Genomic DNA, 21,560 nt, shown 5'->3' with positions numbered 1-21,560 from the left:
AATGAGACAACCAAAAATCTCCCTTCACCTCCTCTGTTTAGACAGTATAACCAAATGCTGAGGCAGTCACCATGGGTCATATAATAGATAAATCGGCTGATGTGGGAAAACCATGCAGAACCTGTCTGATTACAATAACAATAACTTGGATAACTATAGTTATCTATAGATAGTTATTGTTATCCCCCATGATATGAATTATGTTGTTATTGGCCAAGCTCATTATTCTATCCTTATTCATAGGACTAGTATGTATGTTGGTCTATATACATATTCCTATATCAGTGAAATTTAATTTTACTTAAAATGGATATATGTTAACCCTATTTAATGGCATTTTTGTTATTGTCGTCATAGTAGTACCATTATTGAATTTATAAGGTTTATTTTATTTAATTTAGATGATTGCATTAAGGTCGAGTTCACTATTTAGACCTTTTAGATATAGGGTTACCATCTTGAAAATAAGTTCTGCTTCTTGATGGAGCAGTCTCTTTTCTATCTCCCCCCCCCCTTCCATCTGTCCTGACCTTCCTAATACCCCAATATACACAATTATAATATCAATCTGGATATTTTAAACGATTCTTATCCAGTACTGTGTATGCCTGTAAAAACTACCAACAATAGGAATGAATAGTATATAAAAAATAAAATACATTTTAAGAGAGAAGAATTATATTAGTATCTATTAACTGCACTGCACAAGCATATAAGAATGGCAATTAAAGGGATACTGAACCCAATTTTTTTCTTTCGTGATTCAGATAAAGCATGCAATTTTAAGCAACTTTCTAATTAACGCCTATTATCAAATTTTCTTCATTCTCTTGGTATGTTTATTTGAAAAGCAAAAATGTAAGTTTAGATGCCGGCCCATTTTTGGTGAACAACCAGGGTTGTCCTTGCTGATTGGACAGCACCAATAAACAAGTGCTGACCATGGTTCTGAACCAAACATTTGCTTAGCTTAGATGCCCTCTTTTTCAAATAAAGATAGCAAGAGAATGAAGAAAAAATGATAATAGAAGTAAATTAGAAAGTTGCTTAAAATTGCATGCTCTATCTGAACCATGAAAGAAAAAAATTTGGGTTCAGTATTCCTTTAAGGAGTTAAGAAAACAGAAGATGTAAATGAACAGAGCTATAAAAGGCTCCCCAGCCGAAACGCGTTGAACTTGATATATTGATTCAAAGATACAGAACACGGAGAGGAGTAAAAAACGGATCCACAGAGGTCCGGCATTAATACTCCAAGGACCCGTCTTAAGCAGCAAAAAAGCCCGTATAGCAGAACTGCTACCCCAGCAAAGAACTGGACAAATAAATCCAAGAACACAGAGTACGGACAGGAGGTAAAGACCGGATTCATAGAGGTCCCACAATGACACTCCAAAGACCCGTCTCAAACAGGAGAGGCCTGTGTAGCAGAACTGCTACCCCAACAAAATGATTCACAAAAGGGAAATAAAGGTGAAGTGACCAGCATCCAGATTGCTCCAGATCGCTTTCCATAGGTGAGACTGTACACTTGAACTCCATTTGAAATACTGGAGATTCACCCCCACCACCAAATAACATCTTTTATAGTGCACTGTGAACTGGAATATAAGGTACTATTTGGCCGTAGAGCCGAAGATTTGTATTTATTAATTGCTTACAATCAACTTACACTCATAAATGTGTTAATCGTGATAATCATGACAAATTGAGAAAACTAACATGACTGTGATACAAAATTTACTGCATAACAACTCAAACAGGAAAAGAAAACAATCTAAGTAACACCATTGCAGCTTGCTTCTTTTATTGGTACAGTTAGAGACTTTATCTTCTTAATATCTGCAAGTTTGTGATTAATATTCGTTGGATTTAGACTATTACCAGAAATATCATCTCCGATTTAAACAAGTATGCATCTCTAATGTTATCTAACTCGATAACAACACCTGAAAACCATTTGGTTTAAGTGCAGATTACTTTTTGCTTCAGATTTTGTATTCACAGTATGATCTAAACAAATCTGAAGAATCTTAATGTTATATCTGCTAGAAGTTTATATATGTTGTATACAACTTTATACGAAGTGTTCCTCCTATTTAGTATCACAACTATAATACGACTTTTACTGTCATCATATATAAGTGAATAAGGATTGCTATTTTTTTTTATTATCAATATTCCTTTATTGATTTTCCAACATATACTTTTTACAATCCAAGTAGATGCATAGTGATGTAACAAAAAGTCTCTCCACAAATCCTAGCTAAGTCAAACAATTATAGTTTACAGTTACAATATCCTAGGAAAACATTGATTCACATTTTCTCTTTCATATATCAAGGCTGTAGAGTTAGAATCCCCTAAACTATCACAATGCATCTATGATATCAAAAAGAAACAAAATCAGTATTTAACAACAATAAGCAAAAAACAAACAAAAAAAAACAACTTCAACTAATACTTGCAGAGTTCATTTCCTTTTTCTCTTGATCTCTAAATGGGTAATATATTATGGAAGGACAGGTTAGCACAGTCTAAAAGATAAAATGAGGTGTGCAAAATAAACAAACATAGGTGTCGAATCTCCTATTTGTCCTACCTGGAGCCCATATATGACTCCCAATAAAACATCATTTCGCTATACAAAGTTAAGCGGTTAGTTTTAAGATAGAAGTATCTCTCCAGCATCAGGGTGCTCTTAATTTTTTCTAACCATGTTTCAATCGTGGGAATCCTATCGGATCTCCATGCAGAAGCTATTAGTTGTTTAGCTGCATTGAGCATGATATGCCCAATGTTTCTCCTAATTGAACACCTAATCTCCTTTAGTACATTAAATAAGCAAACTAGTGGAGTAGGAGCTAAATTACTCGATAAGGCCTTGTTTATTTCATCTGTTATTTTCACCCAAAAAGTTTTAATTTTTGTACATGTCCACCAGATGTGACCCATGTCACCCACCTCTTGCTTGCATCTCCAACACTTTTCATTAGCTGAAGGAAACAAATACTTCATTCTGTTTGGTGTAAGGTACCATTTAAATAATATTTTGTAGTTTGTTTCTAATGCGTACGTTGTGTGTGCGGAATGGGCTATGCTTTGGAAAATGTTGTCCCAGATCTTAGGGTCTTGTTTCCCCAATAGTTCTCTCTCCCAGCCTTTTACATAACTATGTGGTTTGGGGGATGTAGCAGTGAGCAGAAGTTTATACAATATGGAGATTATCCCTTTTTGTGGATCTTTAGAAATACACATAAGTTCAAAAGTTGTTGGTGTTCTCAGTAAGTTTGTCCTATTTCTGTGTGTCGCTATATAATGGCTGACTTGATGGTATCGTAACCATTGGTCGAAAAACCTGTTGCCCAGGTCCCCTAGTTCATTCCTGGGTAGTAATTTACCTAGTTTGGTTATTAATGTAATTGGGATGTGTCCCTTTAGGCTGTTGACACTTATTATATTATATTCCTTGCCCTCCGCGAATTCGGGGTTTGCTAAAATTGGAGTTAAGGGTGAGTAAGTACTAGATATGCCTTTATATTTGTCACGTATGTGTTTCCAATCCGAAATAGTATTCATTATTGTGGAAGAGTGGGAAAGTTGAGATTTTGATAGTGAGTTGGGTAACCAACATGACCCCCCTAGTTGAGACATTCCCGAAATGTCATGTTCCATTTGTACCCAGTGTTTTGAATCTGTGGGGTCGTATCTGCACCACTCTAGAATTCTTTGTAGTGAAATAGCCTGTTTATATAATAATATATTAGGTACCCCCAAACCTCCCATATTTTTGTGTGCATACATGGATGACTGATTTACTCTGGATGGTCTTTTTTTCCAAATATATTTAAATATCACTTTTTGAAGTTTCTGTATATAGGTGTTGGTGTTCGGGAGTGGTAATGCCTGAAGGATGTATAGGATCTTTGGCAATAGTACCATTTTGACCGAATTTACCCTTCCTATCCAAGAAGTATTTTTGACATCCATGATGAGGCCTGATTGGAGATGTTATTTAGTAGCTTAGAGTAGTTGATTGTTCGAATTGTATCTAAATTGCTCGAGAGGTATATCCCTAGGTATTTAATGGGTTTCTGTTGTACCACAAAGGAGCTTTTGTTCTGAATAGTGGTTATGTCAGAGGTAGATAAGTGTAATGGAAGTAAATGTGATTTATTGGCATTTATCAAGAAGTTTGAAACCGCTCCGTATTCTAGTAGGGCTGTTTGCACCACGGAGAGAGAGACAAGAGGGTTAGCGTGGGACATCAAAACATCATCTGCGAACATAGAGAGTTTATATTCCCTCTGGTTGATTTTTATACCTTTTATAGAGTCATTTAGTCGAATTTTGCATGCAAATATTTCTAATGAAAGAATGAATAATAGTGGGGAAAGTGGGCAACCCTGCCGCGTTCCATTTCGAATTTCAAACTGTTCAGAAAGCGTACCGTTTACTCTAATTTGTGCTGTGGGAAAAGAATATAGGGCCATAATTTTGTTTATGAAAGAGAATGGAAAATTAAATTTAATGAGTGTAGTTTCAAGAAAGGTCCAATCCAATCTATCGAACGCTTTCTCAGCATCCGTAGATAACAATACCGATGGGATATCATTGTTATTAATATATTCCAAAATGTTTAAAAGTTTGACGGTATTATCTCTCGCCTCTCTCCGCGGTACAAACCCCACCTGATCTGGGGAAATCAATGTCGGTAATAATTTATTAAGTCTGGAGGCCCACATCCGGTCGGAAGGGGAGGAGCTAGCAGCAGGTTGCATGCTAGCACAGCGCTCTGATGTGAAGGGCAACTTCGATCTAACCCCACCTGCGTTTGTTCCTTGGCCGGCGAGAAACACCTGGCTTGGAATCTATACAGCAGAGGCCGACAGAAATCCCTGCAGATCGACTCTGGAGCAGAGTCACGACGCCTGGAAGGCGTTCTTGCAACCAGCACAACCACACCATAACTACAGCACACCTTAAGACCTAAAGAACCCGGCTTTGAGGATACTTATCTGGAGGCCCAGGAGAGGAGTGGAGTCCTGTCTGCGGTGGCTGGGGCGGCGTTCACGGAGGTGTCCGGGAGCTGCGGCCCTTTCCGTTCCGCTATGTTTGGCGGTCTTCCTGTGGATCCTGCAGCTGGGTTGGCTCTATCACGGTAACTACTCCGCACAAGAGGGGCATACCTGCGCGCCGGAACTATCGGCGGAATCAGTGTAACCAGCTGGTGAGTGGACATCGAGGACAACGAAGTGATCCTGGTTGCTGGGGCATGGTTTGTACTGCCCGGTCCGGTAAGACTACTGGAAGGAATCTATGCCAGATTATTGCAACTTGTAATTAAACGCTTTAACAGTCAGGAGTCTCTGATCTGGAGGGGCACAATTATCCCCTAATTGGAGTTAAAACAGGCCTGCCCTCTCCTTTAGCCAGGGCCTTAATTGGGACTATTAAATCAATTTCAGCATGGACCTTGAGAAATAAAGCGGAGACATTCTGAAAATAAGAGTTTCTGCCCCCAATACAGAAAATTCTTCTTGTTTGTGCTCATTTAAGGAGTTTTTGGGGACGCACTCTCTATATAAAGTGACACTAAGAAATGTTATCTCATATAGAACCCTGGCATAACATTTGAACTGCTTACTCTACTGAAAATATATCCAGACCCCAAAAGAAATAGAACTGTTAAAATAATTTTTTGTTTTGCTTGAACAAGTCTCTAATTTTTGATTGTTACAGGAACTGTGACTTCTTGGCTATAACTTATAACTTTTAGACCAGTACAATCCGTGGAGCAAGGATATACTGAATATGCCAACATATGTCAATATTATCATTTGATCTATCTGAGGCCATTATGTGTATTTGATAAAGCTATTTTATCTATTAAGTCTGCCTAGTAATAGTGGTTAAGCGCATGTAGGTTTAGCTGCCAATAAAGGGCTTAAACATAAGTTCTCCCCTAGGAAACTGTCCTGAAAAGCACTGGGTAATATAAATTAATAAATATATCCCCCGAGGCATCTTTCCCCACACTATAGCTTAATGCTGAGCATTTCTTCTTAAGGGGGAAAAAAAGGGGAAAGAGGTCTGGAGAGGAAGGGATAGAAAAGGTTATTACCCATAGTATTCAAATAAAGAGAAAGGAAAGTGGAGAACTTGTGTGTTGCATTTATATAGATCCATGCCCCTCTCTATTAAGTAACACACAGAGATTTATTATGCATACTATGAATATACTGCATATTATTGGTAACTGATAAAAAGGAATCGATAAGAAATAGGTTGCCAGCTAGCAAGGTTTTCACCTTTTTAGGTTTCTATCTCTGATACATAAAATGGTGTAGATTTGAATAGTACTGTGACTGTGCTGCATTGGAAATAAGTATTTTGAGTTAATATTGAATAGTTTATGCGTGGTGTGCCCACTATTTTTTTTTCTTTTTTTTTCTTTTATGGATATTATGATTAACATATGTATTGTGTGATGCTCTGTTGATTCATGATGGCTCTGTACTGAAGTAAGCACAATAGGATTTTTTGATTCACTGTTTTTTTTGTTTTTTTGTTTTGACATATCACATCACACTCACTGTGTCTATACATTCCAGCAGGTTTGAAGGCTGGTCTGATATTGTTGTTTGAGCTGCACCTATTTTCAAGCTCTCTTAGAAGTTCTAGGTATCAGTATTAGCCTATAATTAGAGGTTCTGTACCTTTAGCACTAATTAACACGGTTAGGACTAAGTTTTTAATTAGATTTTGTATAAGTCACGATTCACCTTTTCACCGAATATATGGAAAGATATATATCACATTCTAAACCCTCTTCACCCAGCATGCCACCTAAAACTAAAGATAAAAAATCTAAGTCCAGTGAAAGCAGTTCAGACACGCAAAGTCAGAATGAACTAGCGGTGAGCTCTTTAGACAATACTTCATTAATCCAACAGATCTCTGAGCTAGTTATGCCACAATTTGAAGTTTTAAAACAAGAAATGGCAACAGTTACCAATGAAATAAAGCAGTTTGCAACTCGTATGAATTAAATTGAACCGAGAGTCTCAGATCTAGAAGATAGAGCAGTAACAAAGGATCAGATGACTAACTCGCATGAGGTCAGACTTCTCTCACTACAAGCTAAATTAGAAGAACTTGAGGATAGGGCACGGTGCAACAACCTCAGGGTTGTTGGGCTACCGGAAACGGCAGAGTTTCAAGATCTGATAAATTTTGCTGCTACACAACTCCCCAAATTACTTGGTAGTAACATTGAAAACATAAGAATCCCGATAGAGAGAGCACATAGATTAGGCCCTCCTAGAGGAAGTCCAGATACTCAGGTAAGACCGCGAGCAGTAATTATTAAATTTTTGAATTTCCAAGACAAATTCCATATCCTCAGATTATACCGTAAAAATAACAATCTCATGATTGGCTCCCACAAAATTTTAATATTTCAGGATTTTTCAATAGAAACTCAAAACAGGCGCAGGGAAATGGCCCCTTACTACTCTAAAATGATTAAAGCTAATTTAAAGGCAAGATTGGTATATCCTGCTAAGGTAATTTTGGAAAAAGATGGCGAATCTCACAGCTTTACGAAGCCGGAAGAGATTAAAATATTTTGCCAGAGTTTAGGTTTACAATAAAGGAAGTAAGGTAGGAGAAGGGTCCCATAAAGAAAGGAATGAGGATGAGGCAAGAAGAAGTGATAATGTTGGTTGTGCTGGGGAACGATATAGGTATAGGAATGCCTAAACACATAAATAGAATTTTAACAATACGTAACTGGGGGGGAAGCGAGGTAGATGACATTAGGAATCCAGTAGATTTGAGGAGGGGGAATGGGGTGGGGAGCGTATTCCCTTTTTTTTTTTTTTTCTCTCGGCCATTTATTTAGATGGTTAAGTTGAAATTAGTATCCTGGAATGTTGGGGGGATCTCATGCCCTAGCAAAAGGAAATTGATTATTAGACATCTCGGACTCCAAAAGCCAGACATAGCATTTATCCAGGAGACCCATCTCAGACCAAAAGAAGCAGTTAAACTTAGATCTAAGTGGGTGGGGGAGATATTATTTACCCCATATGATAAAGCAAAGAGAGGCCTCGCTATTTTAATAAGGAAACAGTTGGACTGTAAAATTATTACATGAGAAAATGACTCTAATGGGAGATATCAGATTATGGAGATCGAAATTGACGGTTCTAATTTTGTTTTCTGTAATATATATGGTCCCAACCTGATCGATAAAGGATTTTGGGAAGATTTAAGTTTAAAATTATTTATGCATACGGGGAAAAATTTAGTGGTGGTAGGGGATTTCAATATGGCTTTCTCGCATATTCTAGACAGATCCAAGACAAGATTCTTGCCGAGAAAGGCCAGGGAAACTGATATCCTCCAAATGTTTAGGAAGAAGTTAGCTCTATACGATGTATGGCGGGGACAAAACCCGGATCGCCGCGAGTATACGTGTGTTTCACGCGCCCACTCCTCTTTTTCTAGAATAGATTATTTTCTAATCTCTAAACACATGGCTAGAATGCAAATTCGGGCAGACATTGGTGAGATCCTGGTCTCTGACCATGCTACTATCACACTAGAGATTGGAATAAGTGATAAGAGCAGGTTGAAAAATACTAGGTTTTACTTTCCTCAATACCTCTATCATAATTTGCACTTTAAAAAATGGGTTAAGAACAGATGGTATCAATTTAGGGCCGAGAATAAAGACTATATAAATAGACCAGAAATTCTCTGGGAAACGGTGAAAGCGGTTTTCAGAGGAGATAAAGGCATACTTGGCTAGGATTCGAACAATTTGGGGGAAAAGGGAGGAGCAACTCGCGAATACCTTAAGCAACAACTATAGGAAATATTTAAGTAATCCTTTGCCAGAGCAGTGGCTTAAATACAAGGAGAGCAAAGCGCTCTATGATCTTTTTTTGAAACAAAACTCGATATCAGAAGAACTTAAATTGAAGGCCATATATTCTGGGGCTCAAGGTACGTCAGCTAAATATCGAGCTAGAATTGTTAAGATTAGACAACAGAAGAATTTTATCACTGCAGTTAAATTTAGAAACAACAGGGTGACTGATCCTGCCGGAATTAGTGAAGTTTTTTTTCAGACCTTCCAAGAACTATATGCAGCTAAACAGATAGATATATCGTCGAAACAACAATTCTGGCAAGGGTTCACCATGCCTCAAATCACGAGAGAGGATCTGCTAAGACTGAATGATCCTATTTCTCTGGAAGAAGTCATTAACTCTATTAAAAAGTTAAAACTCGGGAAAGCTTCCGGGCCAGACTCTCTCCCAGCAGAATTCTATAAATTGCTTCTCGATCAGGTTCCGACGGTGCTGGTTCAACTTTATAATAACTATTACACCCAGAACAAGTCACAGTCGTGCTTGTTCGCGGCGTCCAACATAGTTTTGATTCCAAAGAAAGATAAAGATCTTGAATTGCCCTCTTCCTACAGGCCTATCTCACTCTTGAATCAAGATTATAAAATTCTTACTTACATTCTTGCTAATAGATTAAAAGTGCCTTTAGGTTATCTGGTGCATCAGGATCAGACCGGTTTTATGACAGGAAGGAATCCTGTCAAGAACCTGAGGAAAGTGCAATTGGTTCTGGATTTCTTTTGGAATAAAGTGGAAAGACAGAGATCTTATATTAAGCCAGATCTTGCTATTCTCACGATCGACGCTGAGAAAGCATTCGATTCCATTATATGGGATCATTTAATAACGGTTTTGGGGAAATTTGGTATAGCTGGTAATTTCCAACAATTTATATCACAGCTTTACAAGGCACCAACCTCCACAATTATAGTAAATGGGGAAGCAACTGAAAAGGTTATTCTCGGTCGAGGTACGCGGCAAGGATGCCCGCTGTCGCCTTTCCTATTTAATCTGTCTCTTGAACCACTGGCAATGTATCTAAGGAAGGAACTACATGGTATTCAGGTAGGGAGCCATAAGATAGTTCTTTCGTTATATGCAGATGACCTCCTTCTATTTCTTAGTAACACACAGGACTCTATCCCTCGTCTTCTGGAAATATTTAATCTCTTTAGCTCCTTTTCAGGATATAAAATAAATTATGAAAAATCTGAGATCATGTGGATCCGTAAACCTCTAGGTCAGAGCCGGCATCCATTTATAGAATCGCTACAGATCACATACCTAGGAATCAGGTTAACTAGGGATCCCAGTCGCTGGTATGAGCTCAATCTCAAACAATGTATTAAGGGACTACTGTCTAAATTACGGAGTTGGAGCAATCTCCCCCTCTCGCTTACGGCCCGAATAATGCTGATCAAAGTAGTTCTACTCCCTAAAATTCTATATTTCCTACAGAATCTTCCCCTTTTGTTATACAAAAAAGATCATCTCCTCCTTAATAGATTTTTTAATCAATTCATCTGGCAAGGTAAGAAACCACGTATATCACTTCATAAGTTAACATTACCTAAAGCTTTTGGTGGAATGGCTTGTCCCAACTTAAAGTTCTATAACTATGCAGCTGTCGTGAAATTTGCTTTGGACTGGATTACCGAAAAAAATCTGGTTACGTATTATGACTTGGAGTCGATATTGATAAAGCCGTTTAATCTTAAGGCGATTCTACACCACCCAGCAAGTAAGCTTCCAGACCCAGTTAATTATCTTCACACCTTTAAGTATATTGTACAGGCTTGGCAGAAAGTATATAAGGAACTGGTAATTGATTTTCGAAAATCAGAATTTTTACCTATATGTGGCAATCCTAGTTTCCCAGCAGCCCATAACCCATCAATATTTGAGCTATGGGCTGAACGAGGAGTGAAATATGTGATCCAGCTATGTGATGGGAGCAATTTGCGGCTCCACTCTTTTGAAACTATAACACAACAGTTCGATATTCCAAAATTTAGTTTTTTTGCTTTTTTGCAAATTAGGCATTGGGTAGAGAATTTAAGGCAAGAATCGGGTCCGGAGATTGACAGTAAATATTTGCAGAATATTATTACACAATATAGTGAGGGGGTGAATTCTATCTCCATAATTTATGGTGTAATTATGAAACTTCTGGGTCAGAAAAATATAATTGAAATATCATCAAAATGGGCTAAAGAAAAAATGGAGGTAGAGAGTGATACCTTTACACAGAGTATCACTCTTGCAGCTGGGGCGACATGTATGCATTCGTGGAAGGAATCCAACATGAAACTATTAAATAGGGCGTATTTAACGCCTACTAGTTTGGCAAAATGGCGTCCTGAGAATAAGAACTGCCCCAAATGCAGTAAAGAACAGACAGATTTTTTGCATTGCTTCTGGGAGTGCCCCAAAATATTTCAATTTTGGCAAAAGACAAATTTCTGGATAGGTAAATTAATGGGGATAAAATTTAAAGTTACTCCACACCAAATAATATTTTTATGCAAATTCTCGCCCGCGACACCTAACAATAGATTTTTGAATCTATCAATCTTGACAGCTCGCAATATAATATTAAAAAATTGGAAATATCATAAATCACCTAAGTTCACAGACTTTTTAAAAGAAGTGCAACATCAAATGGTGATGGAACAGTGTCAGGTAAAAGTCAATAATCCAAAAATGATCACCAGATTCTTCAGTAAATGGAAGAGGTATATCTATTCACTCCCTTTAGAGATACAGAGACAAGTGGTGAATAAATTCAAGTCCTCAGTCTGGGTACAACGCCAAATAGAGCTGGGTCTCCTACCTAGAGTATGGTTCGATCAATAGCTTTTGAAGAGTTTGATATATTTCCCCCTACAGGTATATAGCACTAATGCCACTCTACTCATAGTTTAGTATACTACCATATAATTTCCTTCATTTTTTTTTTTTCTTTCTTTTTTTCTTCTTTCTTCCTCTCGCCCCCTCCCTCTTTTCCTCTCCTCCCCAGATCAAGGCTAAGCAGACTAATTTTTGATATTTTAAGGGATTAGGAACTTAGGCTCTGAGAAATAAGGTTAGTAAATGAATATATCCTTCGTACCATCCAATAATTCTTAGTTGTTGAAAGCGGAAATCTCTCGCTAACTGTTATACTGACAGAGGACACATACTGAATAGATAAGAGGGTTTCGAAGATGATATAGACCTACAATGACGCTCACATAGACATTTGTAGTTTCATTCATAGCTCAGTCATTAATATGGATAGGTTTATAATTGATATCTTGGTAGTTAAAATATGTAAATATATAAGAAGCTATTTTTTTAAAAAAAAAATTGTGTTTTTTGGTATTAATGAAGGTAACTGGTTGTATCATGCTAATAAGTAGAAATTGGCTGTTTTCGCTTATGTGAAGTACAGGAGCTGCGCCTCCTAAACAAATGTATTATAATTATTTTTATTTTTGAAAATAAAATAAAAATTTAACAGTATATTTAACAAGGAAATTAGGCGAAAATTAGAGGGTGTATCGGCATTTCTGCCCGGTTTAGGGATAATAGTGATATGTGCTTGTAACATGGATTCTGGCAGAATGTCTCCAGCATCAACCTGTTGGAAAGTCTTTAATAAGTGTGGTATTAGGAACTGGGAAAATAGTTTATAATATGACCCGGAGAAACCGTCTGGTCCCGGTGCTTTTTCCGGTTTCAGTGATCTTATTGCTTCGCCAACTTCCTTACTATTTATTGGAGCTTGTAAGATCTCCCTGTCTGTTTCAGAGATTGTCGGGACATGGACGTTATCTAGATATGTCATACATTTAATTTTATGATCCGTACTTGACCTGTCGGGAAATAGGTTATATAGAGTATGGTAATAAGTTTTGAAAGTGTCTGCAATTCGTTTTGTATCTTCAACCTTCTCACCACTAGAATTATTTATAGAGTCTATGTATGATTTTGCCTGTTTAGTTTTAAGTGATCTGGAAAGTAATCGTCCAGGTTTGTTAGCTTCACAGTAAAATTTCTGTTTTAGTTTGTATGCTGTGTTTTGAGCTTTTATATGTAGGTGCGACATCATTTTAGATTTGTAAAAATTTAATTGATGGAGAGTATCTTCGTTTTGTGGATGAAGTTTGTGTAAATAGTCTAGATTTTCTAATTCTTTTGCTATATGATGATATTCCTCTCTCTGTTGCTTAACTTTGTTTGCTCTAATTTTAATCAGTATTCCTCTTATATAACACTTATGGGCTTCCCAGATTGTGGACGGGGTCATATCTTCCTGTACATTTCTATCAAAGAATTCCCTTATTTCCATTGTTTCTTGCACCAGTGGGTCTAGTAATAAAGACTCCTCTAATTTCCATGTAGAATCCCTTAAAGGAGCTGAAGGCCAATTAATGGAACACTTGACCATAGAATGGTCTGACCATGCTGTATGTGAGATACAAGAATTGACGGCCTGTGCCAAGGTTAGATGGTCAAGTAATATGAAATCAATTTTAGAGTATTATTTGTTTGGGTTGGAGAAAAATGTGTAATCTCTTTGTTTAGGATGTGACACTCTCCATGGGTCGTGTAGGCCTAAAATTCTAATAAAATTCCACATGGATTTAGATGTTGCTTTTGTTATATTTATTTTAGGATTAGAGCTGTCAAGTTTGGGATTGATGGGCAAATTAAAGTCTCCCATGACTATCAATTGGCCCTTTTGGATGTCTTGAATTTTGGGTAGTAACAATTTAAAAAAGGCCGCTTGTCCCTGATTTGGTGCGTATATGTTTACCAGTGTTACCATCTTATTATAGAGGATACCGCTAATAGCTAAAAATCTGCCCTCTGTGTCCTTGTTTTGATCTATTAGTTTGAATGGTATTGATTTGTTAATAAGAATGCTTACTCCATTAATCTTTTTGTTATTGTGTGTGCTGTGATAATGTTGAGTAAAGCTACTATGTATATATTTCGGGATTGACCCCTTTTTAAAATGGGTCTCCTGAAGCCCCACTATTTCCCCTCCTTTTTGTAGTATATCTCTTACAGCTAGTGACCTCTTTTGAGGAACATTGAAACCTTTCACATTCTGTAATAATATTTGAACAAAAGCGTCAGTCATCATTTTACCTCACCTGCTCCTGCTCCGTATCTATTGAAGTACCCATATACTTGATATAATTTCTATGCAAAAGGAAAAAAAAAACAACTAAATAACCTAAAAACATCTTAACAGTATGAACATAAGTAACCAGAATAATTTACAACCTGTAAAAATACCAGAGGGAAATGGCTAAGAAATCCAAATTGGAAATAACCTAGCCCACTAAGTATTTGTGATAAATACACAAAAATTATTTTTTTTTTACCTGAAGATGTATTAACATGACAATGCAATACAAACTTAATATAAACCAAAATCCACATACTCCTGTAACCAGGATCTTAAAGGATACCATAGAATTGTTCAATGCTCAGCCCAATTGGGCTCTGGAATCCAGAAGTGAGGTGTTCTTCAATCTTTTACTGAGGACCATTTGCCACTCTTTACGTTGTGGCATAGGGGGTGCTCGAGGGTTGGCTGCTGGGTTAGAATCTTGCTTGGGGTCAAGATCCGGTGTTGGAGAAGGAATTTCTAACTTCTTGCAACAATCTTCAATTTCCAAAGTTGAGGAACAAGTTGCCCTCCTGTTCTTCCAAACTACTATCAGCTGAAAAGGGTGACCCCATCTATAGTTTATGTTCCTGGTTTGGAGATGTTTAGTGAGCGTAGATAATTCTTTTCTTCTTGCAAGAGTTCTAGTTGATAGATCAGCAAAAAATTGAAGGGTTATACCATCTTTTTGGATGGGGCGTTTTTCTCTTGCCGCCGCCATAATTTGCTCTTTCATCTGGTAGTTAGTGATTTTGGCTATCACGTCCCTAGGAGGAGCTGAATCAGGGGCTCTGGGTCTCAGAGCCCTATGGGCTCTATCAATGCTCACGGTAGTGTGGTCTGTTGGGTCCCGAAGTTGGGAAAACAGAGATTGAAGATATTCGGTTAGGACTGATGTGTCAACCTCTTCTGGTATCCCCCGTATCCTGATGTTTTGCCGTCTGGATCGGTTTTCTAGATCCTCTATTTTGTCTTCAAGCTGTATAATAGCTTGATCTTGTTGGGCTAATTGGTTGCTCGTATTTGTTATACATGTGTTGTGCTCTTGAATATTCTCCTCTAGATTGGCCACTATGTTACCAATTTCTGCGACATCTTTTTTTAGTTCAGAAATCTCTTCCTTAATGCACTGTTTCACTTGTACAATAAGTGCAGAAAAATCTTGTTTTGAAGGAATAGAAGATATTATAGATTGTGGCACTGAGACCAGACTATCCTCCTCCTCTGATCCAGAATCTGAAGAATTAGATGAATGGTGTGGTTTTTGTGACAATAAGGGGGCTTCTTTTTGCTTCCTAGGAGAAGCTGCTTTGAAATATTTATCCATTGATGGGTTGCTTTGGCTAGAACTCTTAGTATGTTTTCCTTCCTGTGGATTTTTCCTAGAAGACATTTTGTTAGACGTCACCGTTTCCGGTTTCAGATTCTGTGCAAGTGACACACGTCACACCTTATTATTTGCTTATCAAACTAGAATAATTATGGTGTATAATTGTAACAACCGTTCTGATAAATGAATTATCTTTTAATGCCCCAAGTTTATTCTTTCAGGAAGTCACTTCTAAGAAGTAACTCTCGTAGCCAGGGTTGTCTCCTTTGCTATGATAATAATGAATAAACCCCAATATTATGTCTAGGGTGCAGTCTCTAAACTGTATTTGTTATGAGGGAGGTATGTCGCATGTTTTCACATAAACAACGTTGTGATTTATATCCCCCTCTAGATGCACGTGGAAGAAATGGTCATCTTTTTATTCCCTGTTTCCCAGACAGCTGTAACATGACTTGTGCTGTGTTGCTTGAATAGATTTTATTGTATATCATTTATGTAAAAGTCAGGTCACTGTGCACCAAACATTTGGCAAAATATTTATCCTTTCCAGCAATATTGTAATGCTTGTACAGAGAGCGGTAAACTTGTAGCCTTATATAGACAGCACTCATGTATTAAGGGAGATCATGTCAAAGCATATATTTGTCCCATGTTCACACATGTCCTTAACTTCAGATGTGCCCAACACTATGAAAGAGATAGCCTGCGCACTGAGCAACGGCCCGATCTACTGTGTAGGCTATTTAAAATGGCGGCTGGGCTGATGTCGGCCCGTCGTCAGAGTGCGCAGACCTCAGCAACACCGTCTGCTAGAGAGCCCTGGAATCTATACTCCTTACCGGGTAAGTGCCATCCGGGTATGTCGAGAGATTGCCTCTTGCAAAAGATAGAATAGCGGTGATCCGTATCTTGCTTGCAGCTGGTTTTGTAACACTCAGGTACGGCACAGATAGAGCGGCATCTAATTCATCACAATTCGTGTAAACTTTGCTGTCTGCCGGGTCGCAACTGTTCTGTCACATATCCAGGGTGTTGGGTCAGCCACTTGAGGTGTTTGTTATCGGTTCTATGTAACTAAAACAGTACTTTAGTGGGCCATGGCACCGGAGCACACCTAAAGTGCGGCCATCACTATCCAGTGCTGGCTCCACCCTCTCAGGATTGCTATTTTTATTATTTTTATTTACGAATATCTGATACATATTGACACCGGTGTCTAGATAAAAGCTTTTACTACATTTTTAAGTATTGTTTTTTAGATTGTCTACCCATATGGGATTTTAATATAATCACCATTAAACATATTTGTTTTATACTTATGAATATTGGTCATATTTCCTCTCAGTAACAGGAGTACATAGTACGCTAAATGTAAATGTAATTATTTTCTCCCCTATGTGAATCAAACGTACAACTCCTAACACTGTCATATTAATAAACAACACTGGGGGTGTTTTGGTAATGAATAGTTGTCTAAACTGGTCAGTATGAGGGCAGATTTGTATATTCCTGTGTCGTATTTGGATTCTATCACATTTATATGAGAGAAACTGAAGTGCACATATATAGAGGCACAAAGGACAGCAGGAGAGCACTTCCAATCCAAGGCTTCTATAACTAGGATTTAGAAAGTATTATTACAATAAAATCTCTTTTGATGCTTCTATTTAGAGAGTTTGTCCTCTTTAGGATAATTGTAAAAAAGTTTGTACACTGTGTAAATAAAGTTTATTTGTGTGTAAATATTTGGTGTTTTGTGATACCTGATTTAAATAAAAACCTTTTTCCACTTTCTAAACATGTGAAAGGTGTCTTCCCTTGTGAATCCTTTCATGTTTTCTCAGATTACTCATTTGTGTAAAGCTATTTCCACACTCTGTACATGTGAAAGGCTTTTCTCCTGTGTGAATCCTTTCATGCGTTTTCAGATCTCTCTTTTCTGTAAAACATTTTCCTCACTCTGTACATGTGAAAGGATTTTCTCCTGTGTGAATCCTTTCATGATTTGTCAGACTACTCTTTTCTGTAAAACATTTTCCACACTCTGTACATGTGAAAGGCTTTTCTCCTGTGTGAATCCTTTCATGTTTTCTCAGACTACTCTTTTCTGTAAAACTTTTTCCTCACTCTGTACATGTGAAAGGCTTCTCCCCTGTGTGAATCCTTTCATGTTTTCTCAGACTACTTATTTGTGTAAAACTTATTCCACACTCTGTACATGTGAAAGGCTTCTCCCCTGTGTGAATCCTTTCATGTTTTCTCAGACTACTTATTTGTGTAAAACTTATTCCACACTCTGTACATGTGAAAGGCTTTTCTCCTGTGTGACTCTGTTCATGCCTTTTCAGATAACACATATGTGTAAAACTTTTTCCACACTCTACACATGTGAAAGGCTTTTCTCCTGTGTGAATCCTTTCATGCTTTTTGAGATTTCTCTTTTCTGTAAAACTTTTTCCACACTCTGTACATGTGAAAGGCTTTTCTCCTGTGTGAATCCTTTCATGTTTTCTCAGACTACTCTTTTCTGTAAAACTTTTTCCACACTCTGTACATGTGAAAGGCTTTTCTCCTGTGTGACTTCTTTCATGATTTTTCAGATCACTCTTCCCTGTAAAACTTTTTCCACACTCTGTACATGCAAAAAGCTTTTCCCCTGTGTGAATCATTTCATGTTTTCTCAGATTACCCTTATCTGTAAAACTTTTTCCACACTCTGTACATGTAAAAGGCTTTTCTCCTGTGTGACTTCTTTCATGATTTTTCAGATCACACTTCTGTGTAAAACTTTTTCCACACTCTGTACATGTGAAAGGCTTTTCCCCTGTGTGAATCCTTTCATGCCTTTTCAGAGAACTCTTTTCTGTAAAACATTTTCCACACTCTGTACATATGAAAGGCTTTTCCCCAGTGTGAAATCTTTCATGTCTTCTCAGATTACTCTTATCTGTAAAACTTTTTCCACACTTTGTACATGTAAAAAGCTTTTCTCCTGTGTGAATCCTTTCATGATTTGTCAGACTACTTATTTGTGTAAAACTTATTCCACACTCTGTACATGTAAAAGGCTTTTCCCCTGTGTGAATCCTTTCATGTCTTTTCAGATCACTCTTTTCTGTAAAACATTTTCCACACTCTGTACATGTGAAAGGCTTTTCCCCTGTGTGAATCATTTCATGTTTTTTCAGACTACTCTTTTCTGTAAAACTTTTTCCACACTCTGTACATGTGAAAGGCTTTTCTCCTGTGTGAATCCTTTCATGATTTGTCAGACTACTTATTTGTGTAAAACTTATTCCACACTCTGTACATGTGAAAGGCTTTTCTCCTGTGTGAATCCTTTCATGATTTGTCAGACTACTTATATGTGTAAAACTTATTCCACACTCTGTACATGTGAAAGGCTTTTCTCCTGTGTGACTCTGTTCATGCCTTTTCAGATTACACATATGTGTAAAACTTTTTCCACACTCTGCACATCTGAAAGGCTTTTCTCCTGTGTGAATCATTTCATGTTTCCTTAGACTACTCTTTTCTTTAAAACCTTTTCCACATTCTGTACATGTGAAAGGCTTTTCTCCTGTGTGAATCCTTTCATGATTTGTCAGACTACTTATTTGTGTAAAACTTATTCCACACTCTGTACATGTGAAAGGCTTTTCTCCTGTGTGACTCCTTTCATGCTTTTTGAGATTTCTCTTTTCTGTAAAACTTTTTCCACACTCTGCACATGTGAAAGGCTTTTCTCCTGTGTGAATCCTTTCATGTTTTCTCAGACTACTCTTTTCTGTAAAACTTTTTCCACACTCTGTACATGTGAAAAGCTTTTCTCCTGTGTGAATCCTTTCATGGTTTTTCAGATTACTTATTTGTCTAAAACTTTTTCCACACTCTGTACATGTGAATGGCTTTTCTCCTGTGTGAATCCTTTCATGCTTTTTTAGATCACTCTTTTGTGTAAAACTTTTTCCACACTCTGTACAGCTAAATGATTTCTCCCCCATGTGGGTCCTTTCATGAGCTAGACGTTTTGTCATTTGTATAAAACATTTGACACCCTCAGTACATGTGTTTGGCTTCTCACCTGTGTGAATGTTGTGGTGTTCTAGGAGATGAAACTCATATCTAAAGCTTTTCTCACATTCTGTACATTTGAAATGTTTCTCCTTTGTATGAATCATTTGGCTAGACTGTGGACTTTTCTCTTCTTTAAAATGTTTTAAAAACTCAGTAAATGTTTGTGGCTTATCCTCAGGGATAATAATTTCACTAGATAAGGCATAATTCTTGTCCTCTTGTTTGATGACTAAATTACTCTCTGTACATAATGATTGCTGCCCAGTTCCTGCCAATTCACCATCTTCTTTAAATATCTGCTGTGATTTCCCCAATGTTTGTGAATAATCATTAGTGTTGAAGTGTTGGAGTCTGTAGTATCATTCTGATGCTTGCTGTAGTGAAGGGTTGATATGAACTATTCATGTGTTTGTCTACATAAAAAGAAATTAAAGAAAGAAAAATAACAATATGTATTCTTTATAATATAATCCATTTAAATAAAAAAAATCATATTATTAGTTTATACACAAAACAAAATGTCTTCCATTTTTTGTTTATTTTTAAATTTATTTACCTATAAATCATAAATTAAAAAATGATGACAAATAATGTTGCATTATGTTCTCAGCCAGGGAACAAGTACACCTGTATTTCACGCAAGAGAGGTGGCATCCAACATCCTCATTTAACATTGCACAAGCAAGCGCACATACAGTCATGCACGGCTCATGTTCAACCAGTTGGATGAGAACATGATTTCTTAATCATTACAGATTAATAATCAGTTTGAGATGTTTTGAGAGGGTAAGAAGCAGTGATTTTAACAATACTTTTAAGCTTCAGATGTGGTTGTTTAATTTATATAAACAGCCAAAAACTTTATTAGTTTAATAATATTTACTGCAAAATTAAGCACACAAATCAGGGGCGGTTCTGGGGTGGTGTAAGGAATCTATATCCTTTTCCCTTTAGGACCACGCTGTCACACTACTGTGTGTTAATCCAACCCACTCTCCCTACTTAACTGCTACCTTGATGTTTAACAGGTGCTTTGTTATTTTGTTCAAGCAAGGAACACAGCCATAGAAATTCTCAGTTTTCTATATTTTGTTCTACCTGGATTTATTAGTTACCTCTCAGGAATTAAGAACTTTGGATTTCGCTGTTCAGCACTTTTTACATTCCTGGTTGCAGAGTAATTGACGTAATTCTGGTTTCCCTGTAACGGAGTTTCATTTCCATATAGGAATCCTGTTTCCAATTTATTGACCTATCCTCTACAATTTACCATACTCCTATGTAGTTGTTGATGACAGCTAAACATTTCTACAGAGATCTTTGAGATTACAACTACCACTCTGTGTTATCGTAACTATGACACACCCACTGGCTCGTCATCATCCTCTCAGCTAACTCCAGGTAAACCACCTACATCACCAGTACCAAGGATTCCTGGTCAGCCGCAGCATTACTGATAGCCATAGTGTAAACAGCATTCAAGCAGTGTTGTTTCCTCTGAGTTCCATAACAGAAGTTCTATACTATACTCTGCTACCTATTATTCAGTTTCTCAAGTACTTCTCTTGCTGTATCATATATTATCAAGTAGTTGATACATGTTAATACTTGATCCAGTCATTACGTATTAATTTCACTTAAGGCAGCCAAAAATCTTTTGGATATATCTGATCTATTGCCATGTGATACATTAACCAACTTTTGTTTGCAGTTGCGATCCACAGATTTTCAGGATTTCAGAGATTCCAAGGTCTATTCTTACATAATAACAAAGCCATAAAATGGATCCAGCAGACCTCCCCCAAATAGTTTACAATCTGTCTCAACGTGTGGATCAGAGCCTAAGGGATCTACTGTACAAATGGAAAATGACACTCTCAGGAAGGTCATCAGTAAATCACTTTCCAGTAAGCCTGTATTATCTGATAACACACCAGAACCACAGCTATCCCCTCCAGATCTGTTTTATTGTGACAGAAAGGCACTTTGCCAGTTTAAAAATGCTTGTTTGCTGACATTCAACCTTAAACCAAAGACTTATCCCAATGACAGGATTAAGGTTTTA

The 21,560-nt window shown here is 37.3% G+C and overlaps 1 protein-coding gene across 1 annotated transcript in view; it reads right to left on the bottom strand.

Annotated features, from left to right (window-relative positions):
- Positions 1–2,161: 2,161 nt before the first annotated feature.
- The window catches only part of LOC128660005 (oocyte zinc finger protein XlCOF6-like), a 34,547-nt gene continuing 15,148 nt past the window's right edge, over positions 2,162–21,560 (bottom strand). Inside the window, exon 2 of the mRNA XM_053713597.1 lies at positions 2,162–19,908. Coding sequence (XP_053569572.1) covers positions 17,542–19,599 — 2,058 coding nt within the window. The 5' untranslated portion in view covers positions 19,600–19,908 and the 3' untranslated portion in view covers positions 2,162–17,541. The remainder of the gene's footprint in view (positions 19,909–21,560) is intronic.

Source organism: Bombina bombina, chromosome 5 (genome assembly GCF_027579735.1).
Source record: "Bombina bombina isolate aBomBom1 chromosome 5, aBomBom1.pri, whole genome shotgun sequence".
Taxonomy (NCBI): Eukaryota; Metazoa; Chordata; class Amphibia; order Anura; family Bombinatoridae; genus Bombina; species Bombina bombina.
Note: the sequence above shows the minus strand (reverse complement) of the source record. Positions and strands in the feature narration are given on the sequence as shown.